General features: G+C 42.6%; 1 protein-coding gene across 2 annotated transcripts in view; it reads right to left on the reverse strand.

Moving 5' to 3' along the window:
* The window catches only part of fndc5a (fibronectin type III domain containing 5a), a 45,666-nt gene that overhangs the window by 11,699 nt on the left and 9,096 nt on the right, over positions 1-24,871 (reverse strand). For both annotated transcript variants that reach the window (XR_014889944.1, XM_085257225.1), the window contains 2 exons: positions 9,099-9,214; positions 5,952-6,150 (listed from right to left, as the gene is read on the reverse strand). Coding sequence is in view for 1 of the 2 variants with exons in the window: in XM_085257225.1 (XP_085113351.1) it covers positions 5,952-6,150; positions 9,099-9,214 (315 nt within the window). In the remaining variant the exon portion in view is untranslated. The remainder of the gene's footprint in view (positions 1-5,951; positions 6,151-9,098; positions 9,215-24,871) is intronic.

The following is a 24,871-nucleotide window of genomic DNA, read 5'->3' on the forward strand; positions in this document are numbered from 1 at the left end:
CTAACTACACAAGATTTGCGCTAAACGTCTCAAATCTCTCACATCTCAAAACACCGCCATCACTCCTAAAACTTCCCCCCCTTCCTAAACAACTAAATGCCATGTTGCCATATCATTTTTCGACCAATAGGGAAGCGTGGGTTTTTTTTTTTTTTTTTTTTTTTTTTGTCTTTGCTCACAGGCTTTTGAGCATTTTGCTTATAAAACGCTGTTTTTTCTTCTCACAGTAAATATAAACAATGATAGTATTCAGGAAAAAAATTGCATATATTTTTATCATAACTCTGGTTTTACGTGTCCTCTCAACACAATTTAAAAACTGGTATAAAGTCCACAGTTTTTCCCTCAATTGTTCCGTCTGTCCTGCTCACATCTCCAATGGTTGTACACATTGTCATTAACGTGGCTTCACTCCACAGCAGCCACCCCGTTTTGCTAGCTAAAACACCTGTGTCGGCACATAAGGACGCTGTCATAGCCTGTCAACCACGTTGATTAGCTGCGTATATACGAATGTGAATCACATCATTGGCTGGACTATGGGATAAGGTGGCATCGTTCTAATCCCATATGGGAGCAGTCAGTCACTTACTGACTAACACTGCAAAACAGAATAGTTTACCTATTTACTTTCATTTCAATTCAGGTTAGATTTTTTTTGTGTGCAATGCAGATTTTCTGTGCGCAGAGACCGTGCCAGCAGTGCGCAATTGCGCACGCCTGCAGCTTAGAGGGAACATTGTTCACACCTGCTGATGAAAGATAAGTTGTTCCTTAAAGGCTGTGTTCATGAGCAGCTTTTTTATATTTACTTTCACCTCCTGCTCACCTGTTTGCCTTTCTTCACTCTTCACTTCCAAACAGGGAAAACAAACAAAACAGAAAATGGGAAAAGTGGTCTTTTAAAAATTAATTTAATTAAAAGAATTGCTTGTCTCATTTTGTCTCTGATTGATGTCATTTTGATGAAGAACGAGTCAGATTTCTCAGCTTTGGCTTAAAAGAAAAAAATCATTTCCCCCCCTTTCTGGTTTCCAGGTCCAGGGTTGTGCTGATTACACGATACTCTCAGTTTCTCTGTCAGGTTCCTGCTGCGCAGTATCCAAACACGAGATGGAGATAAAGAAAATGTTTCACTCAAGATGGATCCTCATAAAAGAACAAGCCAGACTTTTATACACAGTCTCATTCCACCACATGTGCAACCTCATATATTTATGTATACATGCTGGGTATATGTTATCATTCTTTCTGTTTCAAGTTTTAAGCTAAGGTCGGCTAAAAACATCCCAGCTTTCTTCCTTAACGCATATAATTTCGCTTGCTATTGATATTTCTTATTTCATTATTGGGAGGAAAGCAACTGATTGATTTTTGCCAAATCAAAATCAACTTATTTCTATAAAGCACCAAAGCCACAGGATCCTTCTTCTGTTTTATGTGACTCAAATACACCCCAGGAGTGTTTTTCCAGGCTTCCAGCTGAGCTGACGGTTGCTGTTAAGGGAAATATCTTCCAGTATTTTACTGCAGCCCAGTTTTCACGTACAGATCAAAATTCTTCATGACAAAAGAGAATTTTTTTTTTTTAAATCCTAGGCTTCGAGAGAGAAGTTTCTACCTTTATTAGATCTGAGGAGACGATGAACCTTTTCACCAGAACTTTTTATTCTCCATGTTTGCGAGTCTGTAAATTTCCTTGAGAGGTTACACAGGTACATCTGTGCCCCCCACACACACACATTCTCATTTTGATGTCTTAGTGAGGACATCTAATTGACATAATGCTTACCCTAGGCCCATACCCTAACCCTCAAAAATGCCTTCAAACTCGTGGGGACAGGCTCTTTTGTCCTCACAAGTGACTGCTGGTCCCCACAAGTATAGTAACATTTTAATTTTTGGTCCTCACAAAGATATGTAAAAAAGCCTACACACACGCACACACACACAGTGTGTTTCTGACAGCAGAATTTAATTTTCAGGATTTCTCTCTCCTGTATTGCCGTGGCTGCTTCTGTCAGCCACTCTCTGTTTCCCCTCCTCTCTTCCTGCTGTTTTGTGCACAGGTTGTTCAGTTCCCCCCCTCTCCCTTCATCTCTCTCTTACTTCCTTTGATCTCCCGAAGCTTAAACCCATTGTGAAAGAGGAAACGAGAAGAAATGCGGAATAATCCAGCATTTCAGGCTCATCCTTTGCTCTTTCCACTGAGATCAACGTGATACTGCAGAACAGAAGGGCTGAGCAGCTGAGCGAGGATGGTGAAAGCCTCTCTCTGCTTCTCGGGACATTCGCCTGTCATACAGAGACAAAGGACTAAGAGAAGCACTGAGACGCTCTCCCTCCACACTCTGTACCCTGTGCACTTATCTGCAGTGAAAGACAAACTCCTTCTCTCTCTCCATGGCACATTTTGTCCGTCAGTCATTCTCAATAAGCGAACAGCTCTCGTCCCACTGTCTGGACTCACAGCTTAGCCATTTTTTCTGAAGGGAAATTGGCAGGATTATGAGCGAAAAATGATGTAGTGGTAAATGACGACCATTTGTCTTGTTAGAGAAAGACAAAGTGTTTAATCATAAAAGCCAAACATATCTGGGTGGATTTAAGAAGATCTCTCTAAACTAAAATTACCCTTCATACTAGATACTAGATCCCAAATCCTATCCACGCGATTTTCTAATAAATTACAAAATGTTGACTGAAGAACACCTTCTCATCTGCCATCAAAGCTTTTATTGTTTCAACACAGCTACGCTAATTAAACAGACATCCTTGAGCAAGCAGCGCAAATGAGACAGAGACGGATGTGTGTCGTCGCGCTAAACCGTGAAGCTGTTGTTGAGTAGAAGTGAAGGATGATGAATCACAGACGTGCTCTCTGTGGATATTTGCTTTGTGATAGTTTCAAATGTGTGAAGCAACATTTTTCAGCAAATTAGGGGCTCTGTGTGTGTGTTTGTGCAAAACCTGCAGATTTTTGGATGAGGCAGACTTCCTGCACCCGACTCATTTAAGAAAGCGGGGGGTCGCCCTCTGAAACACAGACATGACCCGTGCTTCTTGACCTTTTGGGAAATAATTTGCTCTCTTACTGAAAGTCACACGAGAACACTACTAATATTCTCTTGTCTGTACGGCGAATACAAAGATTCATCTATCTGTGTTCTGTGTAAAAATCTAACCACATCCACCTATTTCCAAAGCTTACTAATTACATCACGCCTGATTAGTCTGAGCAACAACAAAAGTTAATGTGAAGGAAATACCAGGAGAAAGTTAACTCGGCTTAAAGACAGGAGCTCTTTCTCTATCCTGAGGTTAAGTTGGGTCACTTTTTGTCCTCATTTAAAATTAAAATGCTTTTTGCAAGCTTTTCAGCTGCATGTAGGAAAACAATTGTAAAGCAAGTCCACTTGTTATCACCCGTTTTCAAGTTAGATGTCACTGATTCATCCAGATCAGGAGGTTGGACTGACCTCCTGTTGCCTTTGGAACTGCCTTAATTCTTCATGGCACAGATTCAAAAGGTGGGGAAAACGTTCCTCACAGACAGCCTCAAATACTTGTTGGAGATTTGTCAGCTGCACCATGATGCAAATCTCACATTCTAGCACATCACAAAGGTCTGCTGTTGGACTGAGATCTGGTGACTGTGGAGGCCATATGTAACTTACCAGTTTGCTGGCTGGATACACTGTGATTGGAATTAACATGGTCAGCAACAACACTCTGATAGGGTGTGGTGTTTTAGACAATGCTCGGTTGGTACTCAGAGGGCCAAAGTGTGCCAGAAGCCTAAACTGTTGCTACAAGGCAAGATGAATCCATGCTTTCATGTTGTTTATGCTAACCTTTGATCCGGAAATGACATATCAAACCAGGCAACATTCCCAGTTTTCTGTTGTCCACAGAACTGCTGTTCTCTAGATATTTTACCTTGGGATGTTTCTCTGTAAACCCTAGAGATGGTTGTCTGGGAAAATCCCAGCACAGCAGCAGTTTCTGAAACACTCAGACCCGCCTGTCGGACACCAACCACCACGTTACGTTAAGGGTTGCCCAAATCAAGTTTCTTCCCTATTCTAAATAATTTAGATCATTAAGCTTGTATAAACAAATCAAAATGACCTAAATTATATATACTGGATTGATACTGGTGATTCAAGTTCTTTAATAGCTTTTGTGGTTTATGGATTAAAAGCAGCTGTGTCAACAAAAGCTATGGACTGACAGAATTTGACGAGCTTTATTTTTAGTTATAATTTAATACATTTTTCTGCCCCTGGTGAAACTCAGAGTGTGCACTTGTGAATACGAAGCACTTGTGTTTATTTTGAAGTCATTGTTCTGCCTTTGAGGGTTTTGAAAACAGCAGGAGAGAAGATACGTCCTGACAGTGGTGGTCCTAGCCTGTTTGGCGCCCCGGGCAAACACTTCCTCTGGCGTGTATTTCTGGGATTTCACACAACCCAGGATTCAAATCATGAATACATAATGGACTTGGATTTATATCATTATGAACCCCTTTCCACGGGTTGTGTGTGAGACATTAAATCATCAAAATATAAAATATAAATTTTAATTTGTTATTGATCCCTTTACCCCTAGTCCTAAAGTGTATATTTATTTTCTTACTCTTCTTATATTTATTGTTTGTTTACTTGCACTGTTGTAACTGGAGCATCATCGTCTTGTCTCTCTATATACTGGACTGTAATAAAGTTTACTTTGACTTCAGCAGCGAGCAGGCGCACTGAGGGCTCTCGCGCTCACTTTTCGCGTACAGAATTTCGAAAAAACATTGGTGCAAATTATAAGTCTGTATCATGATGTCTGGTGTTTTCGTGTTTGTTGTTTTGTTTTTATTTTGTTTTATTTTGCGAGTTGGTTATTAGACGCTGCTCCAGCCGGTCAGAGAATCCCCCGCCGCCCCGCCCTCTCCAGCAGGCGCACCTCACAAACGGAGGGCGCCCTTACTCCCAGCAAATGGGCGATAGAAAACCGATCAGTGCCTGTGCCATTCCCAATATGCGCTGGCTGATGTCGGGGCAGCATGAGTACGAGCAATTAATTTTTTTTTGCCGATGTCCGTGATGCCGCCCTCACCACGATGCCGCCCCGGGCGACACGGGCGGTTGCCCGTATCAAAAACCGCTACTGCGTCCTGAAACCTCAAAGAAACGAGCACGTGCACGGACAGAAAGAGAACAGGCTGCTATGAAAGCGCACACGTTTATCTGTGCTGTTATTGATTTCTGTAAATTCTTCTCAGCTACACAAATAACACACAGACAACACATCCCGTGCTAATTAGGCCTCGGCGGTGGCGAGAGCATCGCCTCACCGCTCTGCAATGATTGTTTTTGTGTTCTACATGCCTCTGCCAGCCCGCTCAACACCAGAACAGAAGTTCAGACTCTTTCTGGCTCAACATTTTGCGAAGTATCGGAGTGAAGCTGCAGCTCACATGAGACATGAGTGTAAATGAGAGGAAGAACAGTTGGAGAAGCGCCTCAGCCAAAAGCGCATCGATTCCCCACCCCTCACAGCTCCCACTGCTTCCTCCCTGCGTCTGATAAATGCCTTTCCTCATTTTGGTTTACAGTGCAGTTGTGCAGAGCGTGTGCTGGGTGAGGCCACGAAGGCAAGTCGATACACAATGAAGTATGCATCCCTCTCAGCTCTTCTACTCCCGAGTTGTGGTTAGAGGGGGCAAGCTTCAAGAGCACTTTCTTGTGAAAATTCATTTCATGGTTTGTGTTTCTATTGATTTTTATTGGTCTTTGGACAAAATCAGTCACAATGCTGCCAAAAGGCCAAGTCCCCGCTGCAGTCATGTCTGGAAAACCGACAGATTCAGGGTTTTTTTTCTTTTAAGTGTGGACGTGTTGGGTGAAGGAGTGTATTTGTGTGGATGCGTATGCATGCGTGGCGCTGTCACGCTTCACCTTCACTCTTAGAGGCCTGAGTCTCGGCCTCCTTCGGCGTCCGGAAGCGCAGCGGTTCGCTCAGTGGGCTCGTCCCAGACATGGAGATGGACTGGACATGCACAATGTAGTCTGTCTCTTCCTCCAAGTCCCATAATGCACAGGATCGCGTGGTGGTGTTGACTTCCTGGATGAATCGCAGCATGCGCACGTCTTTCTTCTGTTGGAGGGTGACAGAGAGACACATGCAACCGGCGTTCACACTCACACTTTATTTCACTAAAATTAAACTTAATGACCGTGGCTCTGGGTTTGCCTGTTCATTTTTTATTTCCGTGTACAGTTTTATAATTCCTGGTCACCTCCTTTGACCTCCCGACTTTGTTACTTTTCCATCCTCTGTATCAGTCTTTCCTGTCTTGTTGGTAATTATAATTACAAAAAACTTACTCTTAAAGCACTTTTCTCAAAATTACAAAGTTTTTCACACAAATTAAACATATGCACATCAATCCCCCCCCTCCCGAGAATACTTAAAAAAAACAAAACAATCAAGACGTGGCTACTCTGATCTCAGTGGTCCCGCCGCTCGGGAGCTCTTTGATTACTAGCCAAGATGCTGGAATAACCATTCACCAATTTAACACCCAGGCACATAAGAAGTAAATAAATCTTTAATGTACTCTGGAGCAAGGCCATTTAGTGCTTTAAAAGTGATTAGTAAGATTTTAAAATCAATTTGGCATTTAACAGGCAGCCAGTGTAAATTTGCCAGAACTGGAGTGATGTGTTCATGGTGCCAGTTAAAATTCACGCAGCAGAGTTCTGGATCAGCTTGAGCCGGTGATGTGAGCTCTGACTGATGCTGTTATAAAAGGTATTATCTCCTTTTATCACAATCAGGATCAGTATCAGACAACTTTATTAATCCCAAAGGAAATGCTTTAGTTATGATGACTGGTATGACTCAGGAGCGGATCGTCTACTAATCTCGAGGTTGGTGGTGCAATCCCCGGCTACTGTAGTCTGCTTCTGAGCATCTGTAAATCCAAATGCATCCATGAGAGTACGTGTGAAAGCTAGGCACAAAATAACACACTTGAACGAGGCTTGTTGTAAGAAAGCGCATTCGGTGCTCAAATAAAAGCCAAGTAAAGTATCTGTCCATTTAGCCTCAATCAAGGCGGGTGAAATAAATGCAACTCAGCAGCTGACAAGAATGATCTAATTCTGGAAATTGTTCTTGTTGCGCTAAACCAGGGGGGCTGAAACAGAGATCGGTTTCAAAAACAGCTCCCAGGTTGGTAGCAGACTGAATGAAAAAAGCTTATTTTGGGCCAAGGTGGTAAATTTTAAGATTTATCTTTGGTGAGTTTAGTTTTCACCGTTAAGTGGGTAAGTAGATTACCAACGCTGCTGGTGTTGTTGGATAGTAGAGTGTTGGCAAAACAGTCGCTGAGAGGAAGTGTGCTTATAAAACAAGAGGGCCAAGGAGAGAGCCTTGAGGGACACCACAATTCAAATTTGACAGGGGATCATTCATTACCTGTGGACACAGACAAAATAAATTTAAATACATTTCTAAGTTGTTAAATTGTGTTGTTTCTCAGATCTGTCTTCAGCCTGAAGTGATATCCTTACTCATTATGTTTGACCTCCGGATTTAAACATCTGTGTTTTGGACATTTATTGTTAAACGCTGATTTAAGATGGGATGCAAACTGTTTTGGTTTCTGGTTAAGAGATGCCTGGAACAGTTTTAAAATCACAGTCACAACGACCACAGCTAGCACAGTTAGCATTGGAAAAACCACACAAAACTGTGTGGAGGGAGACGTTGGAGAACCATAAGGACTTTTGGGAGCACTTGAGTTGTGCTTGACTTCTGAATTGAAGTTTTAATTGTCAGGTGCATTTCATGTTAGTGTTATAGAAAATAAAGAGTGAATATGCTTTTACCTTTCTTGCCAAGACTTGGAGGATGAGTTTGCTATATGATAGAGGATGAAGTTGTACAGTACTGATTAAAACCACCGCCACCCTTTTTGAATGCTTCAAACTTGTCATACTTTAAAATAACACCGCATCTGATATTGTATACATCTCTGTGACTGCAGCAGCTTTGACAAAACGGCGGGATTTGATGACCAGTGAATGAGAACAGCCTGAACAATAACAACTGCAAAGCAGCTGAATGTCCTCTGCTATTGTTTCTTATTATTAACTTTTATTTATAGCTTTAAACCACACATTTCCCAGCTTCCAGTGCTGCCATCAAACATGTCACTCCAGTCTCCTGTGGACGGGTGCATATGTGTGTTTGTACAACCACGAGATGGCAACTTGTCCCACGTAAATGCGTGGTTGTGCGAGAGATGTGTGTCTAAGCTTGCATGTTGACTTTTCTCCTGTCACACAGCTGTCATAGTCTGTCAGCGAGGGGACAGGCTGTCCGACAGGATGCTGTATCCTCTGATGATTCCCATAATGCATTCTGACTTGGAGTGAGGGAGCAACACAGGAAAGGAGGTGGCAGACAATAACCTGTGACAAGCCACAACTTAATTGAATTAGTTTGGGAGTTTCTTCAAGAAATCTTTTACATGCATTAATGAATGTACCTACATTATAGTACATTTACATGTACACTCAGGGGACACTTTATTAGGTACACCACCAGGAGCCTGAACCATTGATACGAATCAGGATGGAGCCATACTTTTATGTTGTTTTACTCCAAATTCAGGCCCTTTCACCCAAATGTCACAGCAGAAAAGGAGACTCATCAGACCAGGCAACATTTTTGAAATCTTCTATTGTCCAATTTTGGTGATGTGGTGTAAAATGTAGCCTCAGTATCCTGAACTTGGCTGACAGGAGTGGCAGATGGTGTAGTCTTCTGCTGCTGTACTCCATCTGCTGCTCAGTTTGAACTTTAGATTTTTGCATTAATGAGGAGTTGAACAGGCGTATCTAGTAAAGTTGTATCTTTAGCTGTAAAATTGTAATATGAGTTGCAATAAATAAAAGGTTTGGATGATTTTATTCCCTCCAAAACTTGCCTGAATCTGCTAAATGCTTTTCCATATGTATTTTTTACTGCTTATAAGCACAGTAATTAGCATTAATGGTTACAGTGGTATAGAGGGGACAGAGAGTGTTACCGACCTGCTGTGTGATGGCAAAGCCAATGACTGGGTCTCCCTCGGGGATGTCCCATGACACCACAGCAGAGTTTGCTTTTACCTCTCTGATGGTCACATTGACGGGAGGCGACAAGCTATCTGCAGAGATAAAGATAAAGACAGAGAGAGAAGAAAAGGTTATTGTATGTTTTAAAGTACAAAGGAGCAGCTCTGTGAAATGACTAGAATGGCAGAAGTTTATTCAGTGGCGTGAATAAATGGCTCAGTTGAATCCATTATTAGGCCTGAGCACTAAAAGTGCGAATGCCCTATTGTAATCGCTCCCGTTCTTCTTGTTATTATCCAGACAAATGAATTGGCTTTTTGAGGGCTTTAACATGTTTGAAAACTCATGAAGCTTTGCACATGCGTCAAGCCTGGTGAAAATTTACTGGTCTCACTGGTTTGAGACCTGGGCACAGCAAAATGGCTCAGTAGCGCCCCGTACAAAGTGGGGAAAAATGAGCCCCTGCTTGGGCTTTTACGTAAATGTATGAAATTTTGTACACATGTGTAACATCCCAAGATATACCAAAAAGTCTATTGGACCCATGTGCCAACTCACCACCACCATTTTGAATTGAACGTAACATTTTGGCATAGATTTTGCCATTTCCAGGCGTTGTACTGTTGCAAACTCCTCCTAGAGATTTTATCGGATCAGCTCCATATTTCGTCAGTCTAGACTACAGATCTGAGCCATATTAAATAGTGGAACTTTAGAGTTTTCACCTAAGGGCGTTTCTGTGGCGCCACAGCGAATTTCAATCATTCGCTTTGAAATTATAATTGGCTCTTATTCCCACATACATTGACCGATCTGTACCAAACTTCTCACACGTGATAAAGCTACACCCCCCGAACACATTTCAACTGCAATATTTCACAGTGGTTACAGCGCCACCTACTGAGAACAGGAAATGTCATGTTTTACACTTTGGGCTACAGTTTCAAGACGCTTGATGCCAGCAACCTCAAATTTGTTCAGGGAAGCCTGAAGGAGTTGGTCTTAGGTCACATTCAAAACAGTGAGTTTTCATAAGAGGGCGTGACCTCGGCAGCTTGGTGAATTTTGATGTTTTGCCATGAAACATGAAACTGATATACCTCAAAGAAATCTAGTCCAAACTCTCCCAAACTTCACAGACATTCTTCTGACATAAGTGACCTCACCTGCAAAAATCTCCATTACATACACTTTAATGCCAGATGAATTCTACTTAATTAAATTTTCTAACATCAGTAAACCTCACCTGCTAAGACCTTAATCCTCTGACAAGCAGGTCAAAGTTCATTAATGAAAGAGAGAAACTGTGTTTGCCCTGGAGTTCATTCCGAGTTTGGCTGGTAACACCTCACCTGTGACAGTCCAGGAGGTCGGATGAATGCACCACCTCAGCTGGCTCATTTTCATGTGGAGGAGTAGAGGCTCTTAGCACCTCCTATCTGCCAAAAGATCCTCAACATCTAAGTCAGCAGTCATAAAGGCTTAAAGGTTTGCGACCATTTGGCTAACTCCAATTGGTGGGCGAGTTGGGTGGCAACTGTTGGCCAACTGGTTGCTGGAGGTTGTTGGCAAGTTGCTTGCATGAAATTGGTCACAATTCTAAGTACATGCTAGTGACCAAAGCAGTTAACATGGAGTTTTTGTATACTGCAGCAGACTCTTTGTGACCAATTACATCTAGCAACACCCGGCAACCTCTAGCAACTACTCGCATACTGACTGGAATTTTTCCACTCACAAACCAGCTGGTCTGCAGGACTGAGGTCTTAAGCTGCATCCACACTGGGAACGACGTTGTGACCAAGACGATACAACGTGAATTACATTCTGCAACAAATTGGGCGTGACCAATGAGAGAAGTGAATACTGATGATGTGACCTGAGGAGATTAGCAATATATGAGAAGGTTAGCTAGGCAGCTGGAACCTCGACTACAAACGCCGTCAGCTTCAAAGCAATGCGCAACAAGCGACTTGTTTTCAGCCCTTATTTCTGCCGCTTGGACTCTCAGTTTCATTCTTTACGGTCACATTCAGTTACCAAAGTTACCGAAGGTGATGGTCATAGTGAGGGTGGGAACGTAGATCTACCTGTAAACTTTTTCACACTGTATTTCTTTAAACAAGCACTTCAAAATTACAGTCAGGTGTTGCTACCAACATGGCTGCTGAGTGGGAAGACTGGGGTCTGGAGGGATTGGTTTATGGCGTTATCTTTTACTTCTGTGTGCTTGTTGGACCCATCAGCAAACTGTGACTGCAGCTAACGTGTCTGTGTGTGTGTGTGTGTGTGTGTGTGTGTGTGTATTAGTCTTGTTTTCATCTAAGTGTCATATTTCATGCTCTAAACACACTTCTAGTTTAATTGGGGTCATGGGCTACAAGATTTGAGAATAATAATTTGTCTCGTTATATAATTAAGTGTGAGCTGTACGTGTGTGTGTGCGTGTGTGTGTGCATCCACCGCCTGCTGCTGAATGAGACTGTAATTACTGTACGAGTTCTGAACAAGCACATACCCAGTGGTGGCTGTATTACATGAACGTTTGTGCAGATCAGAAGATCAAGGCGAGAGATTAAATAACATCATCATTCGATTTGTCCTGAAATGGATTTTTCTTCACTTTCTTGTTTTATGATCACGTCTCCTTCTATTCTTCTTTCCCCTCAAACAGAGACGCCACACATTCGTACCGTCATAGTTCAACTGTGCCCTAAAGTCACGATCAGTATGCACCACAGATCCATAACTGACTGGAATTCATGTCAGTACAATCAGTTATGACTCTGTGATTTATAATTACACCTGCATCTAGTGCCTGACTGTTATTCTAGTTTTTTGGCTTTATGAACTGGTTTGAACTGCTGAATCTAATATTCCTTGAGATCTTTAGTTGATCTAAAAACAGGCCTTATACAACCAAGTTTTACCATTTACTCTTTATTTTGGTCCACATCAGGACCATAACCTGTCCATAACTGCTTGCGAATTTAATCGCCCAATCACATGGCAGCAAGTGATTTAAGTGACTTTGAACATGCTGTGGTGATACCAGACGGTCTGGTCCGAGTGTTTCAGTAACTGCTGGGATTCCCACAGGCAGAAGAGCTACTTCCTGAAGCACCACAGTACTGTCATCTGAGTACAGGAAACTGAGGCTCATCAAAATTGGACAGTAGAAGATTGGAAAAATGTTCAGTCTCGACTTCTGTGGTGACATTCAGATGGTAGGGTCAATATTCGGCATACACAACATGGTATCATGCATCCCTCCTGCCTTGTATCAACAGTTCAGGCTGCTGCTTGTGGCATACTTTGAGCCTCTTGTAGCAACCGAACATTGTTAAAACATGCCACCATGTCAATCCCTTTATGACCACAGGATACCATCTTCTTATGCATAGCTGGACTGGCCATCGGGCATACCGGGCATTTGCCCGGTGGGCCGCTGGCGATTTTTTGTTTCTATGGGCCGATGGATTTTTTTATTTATTTTTTTAGGAAGGGTATATATAATGAAAGGTGTTGGATTGGCCAATTGGTCATGATCGACTCTGGGCTGGACCAATTACAGCCGAGGAGGCCGGATGCACCCTCCCCCTTGTTTAGCAATCACGTGATTTTCGCGCATTGCATGCCGGGAACTCGTGGCAAAACAATCCAAGTACCGCATCAAATGCAAGCATTTGCAGCACCGCAAAACGTTCATTCTCCGGTTCCAATAAATTCTTGTTTTTTCTTTGCCGCACAAAAAAGGAATGTACAAAACAAAAGGAGAACAATGCCGGTCCGTACAAAGACAGACTCGACGAAAAGACAAAGAAAAGATACGAGGAAAAAATCAAAGCAGTGAAAGGGTCAGACCCTTACGAGCACACAGAGAGACAAAAGACGTTAGCGTGCTGCCCAACTTTCACCACGCTCAGATTTATAATTACACGGTTCTTGGAGTGAGTGCATACACTCATGAAGTTTAGTAACTTCAGGTCACTGCAACAAGCCCAGGTACAGTTTACCGACGGATGGGTACAGGACCTTGAAATGCACCGAGTAGAACGAAAGACCATCGTACGAACAAAGGTAAGTTTACCAGTCTCACAAATCGTCTTCATAAATACACATTCGTTAACCGTTTATTAATAGGACCTTTGAGCTCAACGGTAATTAATTAGTAGTGGAAATAATTTCTGGTACCCGTTACAGAAATGTAGCAGTGACAATAATACTGTATGCTGTAATCGTACTGGACAATTGGTGATACACAAAAAAACCTGTTTTATCCTGTGAATAAAAGTATATATTTTTGTCAATGTACCATAATAACAGAAGCGAAACGCAATATTGTGTCAGGACAATTCACTATTTATGCACAATAAACAAAGGAGCATAGCGCGACAATTTCTGTTCAGCGCCAGACTTGCTTGTAACCTATATCACCAGTTATGTTAAGAAAAATGACGTATTAACTACAACAAAACTCTGACCTTTGTGGGAATGCTTGGAGCAGACTAACCTGTGAGCTGGAGTGTTCTGGGACGTTATATTTGGTATATCCAGACCATCCGTCGGCTCTTACTTCGGAAACATGGCTTAAAAAATTTCTCTTCAACGACGTAATCCGAAAAAAAAACGATCTCTTTACCCGTCGGCTTGTATAACTGATTTCAATTGAAAGCCTGCGTGCGCTAGTACCTCTTGCCACAAGTTCCCAGAATCCTTTGCGGTTTTACCCTTGAATGACGTCACATTTTCAATCTTTATCCTGGTGGGCCGGTCTCTAGTCAAAATGCCCGGGCCGATTTTTTGTCCCAGTCCAGCCTTGTTCTTATGGCGGCTTCCAGCGGGATGACGATGTTGAAGAATCCAGCAAATCGGTTACTTGAGCATGGCCTCCATAGTCACCAGATCGCAGTCCAGTAGAGCACATATGGGATGTGGTGGAACAGCAGATGTCATCATGGATGTGCATCCCTCTAATCTGCAGCAACGGTGTGATGCCATCACATCAACACGGACCAAAATCTCTGAGGAATGTTTCCAGCACCTTGAATCTCTGCCAGGAAGAACTTAAACAGAGGTCTAACTCGGTAAAAGCAAGGAGCTTGTACATTTTCCAGTGAGTGTAGATTAAATCACAAATTCTCCAACTAAATGATGCATCATATCTGGTCCAGCTATCTGAAATGGATAAAGTGGAAACTATTAGAAATGTCAGAAACTGAAAACAAGGGCATTTTCGACCGTGCGTCCCATTAGGGAGTATTTTTAAATTTGTGACATGTTTGGGATGTTTACATTCTTGTTTATGCAAATAAGAGAATAAGCTGCTGAATATTAAGGTGAACAACCTAATGCAGTGTGTCACTGTCCCTCTCTGTTCTCCGTTTTTGGTGTTTATTGATATTTGTAACAAGGACCAGTGAATAAGGATGAGGAGAAGTGGTCCCTGTCAGTGAGGCTAATGGGACATAAATCTAATTCAGGTAATAACACAGTCAGCGTGTTATTGAATAGGTTAACGCTCGCTTGCCCTTCGACGGGAAAACCTCACAGGATGATGAGCTGCTGCGGCACTTGTTTACACCCTGACACGCTGCACGTTTAGAAAGAGCGAAGCAGAGCCAAAGCAGGCCTCTAGGTTACTTGCTTCCACTCAGCCTGCAGCCGATGTTTTGATAAATAGCCCGACTAACAGCAGATGACAGGAAGGAGACCCACTGCATCTCTTCATCCGAGTGGGGGGCCTGGATGTTTGAAGTGGATTTGCTTTTGTTTACTGTCTGCTGTTTGCCTAAGGGACAGGCGCCACGGGCTGAGAGGGCTGATGGAACAGAAGAAATCACAAATCAAAGTCATTATCTTTCCGCGTATTCTCCTCCTGCTTGTGAACGAATGTTTAGCTCCTAATGGAGAGAAAAACACCGCTTTTATTCAGTGATGTGCACCATCGCTTTGTTTGCACATGCTCAAAAATATCTAGAATCATATATAAAAAGATAGAACTCGATATTATCCGATTTTATAACGACAATAACCGAGTGGGTTAATTTATGTTACACAGAAACACTTTGAAAGCTCAGTTTGCATTCCTGCACTGCTTCCTTTGTTCTGATGTCGATTAGTTTTGGTTACTTTCATTCAGTTTTTTTTTTTTGCAAAATGGCACCAAGTCACAAACCGACTCATCTGCAGGTTTCATCTTCGCTTTGGGCTTCAGTAAATATCAGCATCAAAGGCTTCTGCAGCAGTAAATCTGTACTGTACGTCTGTTACTCACGGCTCACTGCAAAATCACAGTTTAGTGATTAAAGTGGAAAAATACAATAAAATCAACGGTTATTAAAACATACATATACTTGAGATGGATGATAAAACATATTACAGTGGCACAGGTGGTACACTTGAAGGATAAACATGTACAAAAATTTTTTTTATGATCACAAACTGTTTTCATGTCTCATTGCTGGTTTAATAAATAAAGAGCCTGATCAATATTTCTGATATGTTATTTAGTGATTTAAATTTGACATCTAATGTATCAACTGAAAGGTTTTTTCTCCAAACATTTGTTATGTGTAGAAACTGTTTTACTCATCTACGCTCTACCACAGCGGTCCCCAACCCCTGGGCCTCGGACCGTGAGTCGTTTGGTACCGGGCCGCGAGAGTTGAGGCTCAGGTATGAAATGTATGGTTTTCAGGGTTTTTATCGGTTTTCAGCGTTATTTTGTTATCGTTTTTATCGCTAACTCTGTTTTCCTGGGTCTTTTCACGTGTGTTATGAATAAATCTTCTTTTTTTCAGTACCGGTACTAGTTTTATTTTGTTGTATTTATCCGCGACACCTTAAAGGCCGGTCAGTGAAAATATTGCTGGGCATAAACCGGTCCGTGGCGCAAAAAAGGTTGGGGACCGCTGCTCTACCTGACTGCTCGGACCAGCTCATCATTTGGGACCTTTGCAGAGTGCCCTCTAGTGGACAAACTATGCAACCCACTCGTCACACGGTTGGAGGGTGTTTCTCCCGTCTCTTCTTAAATTTGTGACTCCCTAAATAAGATGCATTAGTGTTTAAGCAGAAACGCCCCCCACAAAAACAAAAAACAGGTATTACACTGGGTGAATGAATGACCCCAGCAAAACAAAGCCTGTTTTTTTTGCTTTTCTTTCACTAATACTGGGATCCCTGGAAGAGCTGGGAATGACGTCACACAGCCCTGCCATCAGAGGCAAAAGGAACTCATTTATCTCTTGTTAATCAATACAGGTGAGGCTGGTTCATCAAGGCAAATGTCTTTAAAAGATCCCTTGAAATGCCTGCAAGGTCACGTGTGCATGCGATAAAACGGGGTTACATGACGCCTCAGGATCAGAACAAGGACATCAGTGAATCACTCTTGGGTGAGGAAAGTATTAAACATGACAGAAACACAGCAGCTGCTCATCACATATGTGCTTAGGACCCCCATCGTCACACTTTAACGTGGGATTTTTCAAAGAGCAGGGTGGAAATTTTCTCTGTTGCTATCGTCGCTGATGGGAAGTTATAAAAATGGAGGAAAAACGTACGTTCTAACATGTGGTTAATAGTGCTGGTTTTTTTTTTTAAAAAAGGGTCTGTTTGAAGTCATGTTTTTTCTTACACCTAACCAAAGATCAATCGAAAAGACACAAAAGTTGAAAATGGCCGTACACAGGATGCAAACTGTGTTCTGGGTGAAAGTTAATGATTTATATACAGCCACGTCTCAGTTCCTGTTTTCTCAGGGGAAGCCAGTCCTGACAAGTCGTCAGCTGACAGAGACTACTAAAAAGGAAAAACTATAACTGAAAAGAAAGAAAGGAGTGAAATAAACATCATGTAGAGAGAATAGAATTTAATATTGCAGATGTGATAAGAGCATCAGGCTGGTGTGGCTCTGCGTCTCCTCTCAGTGATCACGGACTAAAGTCTGATCTGTAAAGCTATAACTGTACCTGGTGTCTCATGTCTTTTAAACCATATAATTTTGCACAGAGCTTATTAGTTTTTAATAAAACCTCTAAACTTTGGATCTTGGTGAAGCAACTTTCTCCTTGCTCCTTAAAATGAAGCCGTCTGCTGCAAAGCCCTTTGAAATCAGGAATGTCTTTCCTGCTGGATGAGCTTAAATAATGAAACGCACATTTTCATTGATGTCCTTGACTTACTTACTTTGTTTCTTTCTCTTCTATTGGATACACTGATGACTCACTGTTGCTTTGCATTTTTGAATTATTGTGTTTCAAGTCTGGGAAAAAAAGACTGTCTTCTTTGTTCGTGAGTCCCAAAGATTAAAGGGTAAAAACATGTCCTTGTAGTTCTGCTACATGAAGTTCAACTCTCTCTTCGAGTGTCCTCACATCCCACAACTTCTGGTCACTTTGTGCCCGTCTTTGGCTCCACTTTCACATATGACTGCATTACACTTTGGGGACAAAGAGAGGGGATGCTGGCCGTGATTTCAGGTCTTAAATATCCACATGACATTAGAGTCCACTCTAATGAAACACCAGACAGATGTCTTCATAAACTCTCTGCAGCTCACAGTCTGCATCTCCCCAAGAGATGGGGGTGACTTTGAGCAATGACGGATGTGTGTGTGTGTGTGTGTCATTGTTAGCCTGATGATGATCAGAGTGACAGCTAGTTGTCTACCCCACACTGTGCAGTGTAAAGGGTGACAGCTCCTTAATGCCCCCCTTCATTAGAAAACTCACCAGGACAGAATGTGTGTGCATGTGTGAGCGCACAGTCAAGAGAGGAGGCTAATTTGCTGTTTCACAACACAGACTTGTGTAAACACGCACACACACACACACAGTCTCCATGCATAAAGTCCATCATTGCTTAATGAACACTCTCGTCTCTCTGTTGACCTTAGAAAGAAAATCCTCCCTCCTCCTGCTCCTGGTAGAGATTATGTAATGTTGCATACTTTAGTTTGCTTCAAAGAAAAAATGCTTTTAATTGAATCTCATCTTTTGCTGATGATGCTGCTGAAGTTTGCGCTGAACAGTTAGTTGAGCTGTTTTGTACTTTGCATTAGGGAGCTGACGGGTTAATGACCGGCTAATATCTCTGAATCGTTTAAAATCTGCTGACTTTAGGATTACAACACATCACAACACAGGCCTATCGTTAGTTTTATACAGCACATCTGTACCATGAGCTGTGAGACCTGCCTGTACTCTACACATGCTTTGAAAATGAAGTCTATGAGTAAAACCCGTCTTTCTGCACTACACCATCAGTGTGATACCTGGGCCGACAGCAGGGGCTTTTTTCGAGTGGGAGATCATAAAGCTGGGTGGTGCTCCAGCTCCCATCCACCCCTGTGGTGTGATATTATTGATTTGTACCACCTTATTACAGCTCTGCAATCCTCAGAAATGCCTCTCTCGGAGTTAGGCCTCTGGGCTGGTTCTGCTCCCTGGGATGCTAATGAGTTAGTCTGCATGCTTTTGAACTAACATGAAAACTGCCTGTTAGCTACATCATATTTCACTGTTATCTCGCACTTAAGAGGCAAGTACAGGCCTCAGGTGCTGCTTACTTCCTGTTCTCCTCTTTGAATCACTTTGTGCTTCGCTGCGCTGCTACTAATTCATATTTAGCAAGTTAAAACACTTAGTTCATTTCCAGCTAATAGTATGTAAACAGTCACTTTGTATGGAAGGTGCAACAAGCAGTAGGAACACTTTGGCGAGGAGAATAATACAGTTTTAAATTAGCACATGTTTATTATCCAGGGGCAAAGCTGACAGCAGTACCGGAGGAGCCGCAGTGGCTTGCTGCATGCTCCTCCATGCTAACGTGTTATTAGGCCTCCGAGCTGCGTGCGCGTCAGGCGTGCTGTGCTCGCAGAGGTCAGCTGGCAGCGATGCCCTCATTCATACTTAATGTGCCATGATAGAGCCATCAGGATTTTGTGCTGATCTTGAATTTGCCCTTGCATGTGTCAGAGGAGACCTTGGCATGTGGCCTTGTCCTTGCAGATGCACACATCTATAGAAGGATAACAGAGCGACTGAGTGTGGAGGGACCTGAACACAAAGTGTTTCTGTGTCTCCTTTAGAAGCTGAAGAAGCTGATAAATAATTTAAAAGTGCTTTATTCTAACGCATGTTTTACACTCTCTCGTTTCATAATTGATTGCCATAATTCCTTTTCCATAACTGACAGCTGCTTCCCAGCTGATCCACCTCTCATCTACAAGTCTGCTTTAAATCTTACGTAAGCCACAAACAGGAGCTCACCCTATGGATTTCCTCTTTTCTGCTGCTTCTTTGTCCCATCGTTTGTTTCAAACAGCTGCCACCGCTGATGGATCTGTATCCACCACCTCCGTGTCAGAGGAAATCCACCACAAACATTTCCTCTATTTCTTCTTTTATTCACTTTTGCTTTCAACACCTATTTTTCTGACAGTAACGGACACTTGGCGCTAAGCCTCCCCCTCACACACACACACCCCCGCATCGGCAATGTGTTTTTGTCTCTTTCTTTTTATCTTTTGTCTGCCTCTCCAACGCTCCTCTCCATATTTCTGTATAGCTACTACATTGGGACTTTTTGGCAGCTCCTCCATAGTCTGCTGTGTACAGCTCTCTGCTACTTACTAACACGTCAGTGGGAATCTGGGTGCAGAGAGGAGATGGTGGGTGAAAAGGGGAGACGGTAACCTTGCTGTGACTCATTCATGCACTGTTCTATTATTGATTAGCCTCACGCTGCTCACACGCTGCCTGCTGATCCGCTGGTTTACTGTGTAGGCAGATGAGCTGCTTATAAATGAAGAGCAGCTTTCAGTGTGAAATATAATCCTCGTATAGTTTTTCCTTCATGGGAAAACGTCCCCGTTTGTAAGATGTAACCCACCGCTTTGTGTGGCTCAAACTGAGCATGTTAGCCGTTACCATCTTGGCTGTTAAGAGCCAAAATTAGGTTATGGAGACAATGCAGGGTGACTTAATACCTGCTAATTAGTGCCAAGACCCCATCACACAGGCCTAGACACCAATTGGTCACCATCTGGTAAACACCTGTTCCTTGGGAATGTGCTCTAGGAGGTTTGCTGGCGTGAAACTGGTTGTAAAGAGGCATAAAGCACTACAAAGAAAAACAACTCGTGATTGCTTTGGTTATTGGTGATTGCTGCAGTCACAGCTTTCACCTCTAGCAACCACTCGCCAATCTGCATTTGCGACCAGGCTTGCTAATCTAAAAAAACTGAAGCAAAGCCATCTTGAATGGCATATTAATATAATTAAAGAGCTTTAAAAATGCTCCAAAACACAATCGTGATGTCTAGTTTTGAACAGCAGTGACAATCTATAGTTTCAGTATTCAGTGCTCCTAAAAATGCACAGATTAGAGCTTTACAAGTTAACTACAGAGACTTAAACCTTTTCAGATCAGGTCATAAACCTGCTGTAAATATACTTTTTATTTATTTTAATATGAGAGTCTACGGGGATAGCTTAATGTGATCATTTGAGGGGCTGCTGTGTTTTGGCACTGCTTCATTTTAACCTGAGGGTTTCTGCCTGTTCTGAGCACCGCGATGAGCCTCGTTGTGAGGCTGAGAGCTGTTTTTGCTCTCACCATCTTTCCTTTTTAAAACCAGATGTAACAGGAACAATACACATTACAGGCTACCAACCTGTCAAAGCGTATTCTCCTCTGTTGTCCCACTGGATACTGATGGGTACCACAATTTAGCAAATGAACATCATGTTATTGTTTCCTGAGATCATAGCCGAAGTGGAGTTGAGGGTCGTTTTCCTCTTCCCTGGCAGACTAATTTTTTTTTGCTGGCCGTTAAGACACTTCAGCACTGGCTTCAGACCATGTCCGTCTTTTATATACAGTCAATAAGCGAGGCCGTGTGGGTTTTCTGCACGTGTGCCTCTCCGTTCTCCGTGGTGCAGTCTGCATTTGTACACAGCGGCTCTGTCAAATTATCACACCTAAGGGTCCTTCTGTCCCTTTGCAGAGAAATGAGTTATTTACTCCAAGGAAATGAATTTTCCAACCGAGCGGACCACAAGAACAGGGAGGTGGGGAGGGTGGGCTGTAAAACTGCATCTCTCTCCTTCCTTTAAGTGCGCAAACACGCACATTTCTCTAATTAAATGTCAAAAGGCAGCGTATGAAAATCAATGCAGCATTGTGTTCAGAGAGAAAGCCAGGCAGCTGATTCAAAAAGGCAAAGGAGTGCCGTGAGGCTGATTATTTGACAAGCCCACTGTTAATGAAATCTACTCTCAAATCAGGAGCAAGCCACCCCTCCGGCAGTGAAACAACCGTGCGGTGGGACGGGGCTGACGCTGGGCTCACAGCTTGATGCGACGTTATGAATATGATATTAGCGCTTCATAACATACTTTCCGCTTTTCTCTGTATTTCACTTCACAGTTACTGTAGCTCCCCCTCTCTCCCTGTGGATTTTCTTCCAGCCTTTTAAGCAACTGGGAAAGTAATGGCTACAGTATGTGCCTGCGAGGATTCATATCACAGACAGGTGCAGGGGGCGGGGGGGCGTGGAGACAACGTGAACAATATGCACCTCCGTGTTCCTCTCCCTTTGCCACTGGCGCTCTCCATGTTCCTCTTTGAGTTTCTCTCTCTCGAGCGCCATCTCCCTCTTGCATCCACTCCTTTTCTTTCCTTCCATCCATCACTCTCCGTGTGTGCGTGCTTCTCTCTCTCTCGCAAATATTCCCGTAAGAGTAGCACATGCCCTGAGGCCCCTTATGGAGGATCGAGGCCCCCCTCTGCCTGAACCAGACTCGTTGCTCAAGTTTGAGAAATTTACAGCATCTTAAACTTTGTGGCCACTCTGGCAAAAGAACAAAAATATCCCCTGACTTATTTATGTCAGACACACTGGGGGCAAAACTTTCGGGACAGCAGACAAACGAGCAAAAGTGTGTGGGTAACGGCAGGGCAGGTACCTTCCCGTGGGTTCCACCTGTGCCTCAGATTATTCAAATGTAAAAAAATACACCATCTGGCCCATCACACATAAAAACAATCTCCCCACAAAACACAGCAGCAAATAAAAATAGTATTTTTATGCTCTGCTGAGGAGAGCTGGGTGAGAATTAGAAATCAAGTGGCCCACGCGCAGTTTTGTGCTTAAATCATCATTTAAACAGAACCAGGCGGATCGATTTCTGCTGCTCGAGTCCCGCTGTGGTTCTGAATTGGAAATTTGGAACCACAGTACTAAGCGACTGATTACAGACCGTAATGTGCTGTCAGGGATGTAGGCATAAATTATGCATCGCAATCACTGAAGGGATGCATGTCTGTCTTCATTCGGAACAAGGAAATAACTATTTTAAAAATCAACACAATGTGATGACGAAGTTTTAGATTTTGATATGGTTTCAAAATATTAACAAGATAAATGGTTGAACTGTGTAACACAGTGCGCATAGTGTACATGCTAAAAAGGGAATAAGGAATATAAACTTATTTAAACCTATTGATAAAGATATTTAATCATATTCTATTTTATTAACCAAGCACCATTCTACTTATTTAAGATATTTCTTACAGGGAGTGCAGAATTATTAGGCAAATGGGTATTTTGTCCACATCGTCCTCTTCATGCATGTTGTCTTACTCCAAGCTGTATAGGCTCGAAAGCCTACTACCAATTAAGCATATTAGGTGATGTGCATCTCTGTAATGAGAAGGGGTGTGGTCTAATGACATCAACACCCTATATCAGGTGTGCATAATTATTAGGCAACATCCTTTCCTTTGGCAAAATGGGTCAAAAGAAGGACTTGACAGGCTCAGAAAAGTCAAAAATAGTGAGATATCTTGCAGAGGGATGCAGCAGTCTCAAAATTGCAAAGCTTCTGAAGCGTGATCATCGAACAATCAAGCGTTTCATTCAAAATAGTCAACAGGGTCGCAAGAAGCGTGTGGAAAAACCAAGGCGCCAAATAACTGCCCATGAACTGAGAAAAGTCAAGCGTGCAGCTGCCAAGATGCCACTTGCCACCAGTTTGGCCATATTTCAGAACTGCAACATCACTGGAGTGCCCAAAAGCACAAGGTGTGCAATACTCAGAGACATGGCCAAGGTAAGAAAGGCTGAAAGACGACCACCACTGAACAAGACACACAAGCTGAAACGTCAAGACTGGGCCAAGAAATATCTCAAGACTGGTTTTTCTACGGTTTTATGGACTGATGAAATGAGAGTGAGTCTTGATGGGCCAGATGGATGGGCCCGTGGCTGGATTGGTAAAGGGCAGAGAGCTCCAGTCCGACTCAGACGCCAGCAAGGTGGAGGTGGAGTACTGGTTTGGGCTGGTATCATCAAAGATGAGCTTGTGGGGCCTTTTCGGGTCGAGGATGGAGTCAAGCTCAACTCCCAGTCCTACTGCCAGTTTCTGGAAGACACCTTCTTCAAGCAGTGGTACAGGAAGAAGTCTGCATCCTTCAAGAAAAACATGATTTTCATGCAGGACAATGCTCCATCACACGCGTCCAAGTACTCCACAGCGTGGCTGGCAAGAAAGGGCATAAAAGAAGAAAAACTAATGACATGGCCACCTTGTTCACCTGATCTGAACCCCATTGAGAACCTGTGGTCCATCATCAAATGTGAGATTTACAAGGAGGGAAAACAGTACACCTCTCTGAACAGTGTCTGGGAGGCTGTGGTTGCTGCTGCACGCAATGTTGATGATGAACAGATCAAAACACCGACAGAATCCATGGATGGCAGGCTTTTGAGTGTCCTTGCAAAGAAAGGTGGCTATATTGGTCGCTGATTTGTTTTTGTTTTGTTTTGAATGTCAGAAATGTATATTTGTGAATGTGGAGATGTTATACTGGTTTCACTGGTAAAAATAAATAATTGAAATGGGTATATATTTGTTTTTTGTTAAGTTGCCTAATAATTATGCACAGTAATAGTCACCTGCACACACAGATATCCCCCTAAAATAGCTAAAACTAAAAACTACTTCCAAAAACATTCAGCTTTGATATTAATGAGTTTTTTGGGTTCATTGAGAACATGGTTGTTGTTCAATAATAACATTATTCCTCAAAAATACAACTTGCCTAATAATTCTGCACTCCCTGTACATACTTGTGCATGTTGTAATTTTTAATAGCTCTAAGAAATATTTCCATATTTTGGACAGACAAAGCACATCTTATATTAAATATCTAGGTTGTTGTAATAGAGGTTGTAGGAAAGAACATAGTTCCTAGATTAAAACCATGATTTCTGAAACTGACATTTCTCTTCACTTTTTTCTATTCATTTATTCATTCAGTCACTACAGTGGCTGCAGCAGCAGCATTACAGACCAGAACAATATAAATGTTTGATTTTGGGTGAACTGGCCCTTTAAGTCTTCTGTATTTTCTTCTGCTTTTGAGTCTTAACTTAACTTACAGGGGGTAAAAAACCTACAGCGACCAGCCGGAGAAAGAGCAGAATGGGGTAAGAGATTAAGAAAGCGCAAAGATGACATGGAAGTTTTTACTCTGTTTAGCTTCATGGATACACGTCTGATGAATCTCTTCGTTGCTCACCGAGTGAACATGTTAGTAACACAGCTTTACATTCATGCCACCAACTCCCTCCAGATGGCAGGTTCAGCCCTCCTCCTCCACCTGCGCACATTCAGACGTGATGCTGGGCAGATGACTGACTGCGTCAGAGAGCTATCACTGCCGCGTCAGTTTTT

This window comes from Mchenga conophoros, linkage group LG19, assembly GCF_057382185.1.
Source record: "Mchenga conophoros isolate Kocher_MC1m ecotype Shallow Benthic linkage group LG19, M_conophoros_male_GT1.1, whole genome shotgun sequence".
NCBI classification, from domain to species: domain Eukaryota; kingdom Metazoa; phylum Chordata; class Actinopteri; order Cichliformes; family Cichlidae; genus Mchenga; species Mchenga conophoros.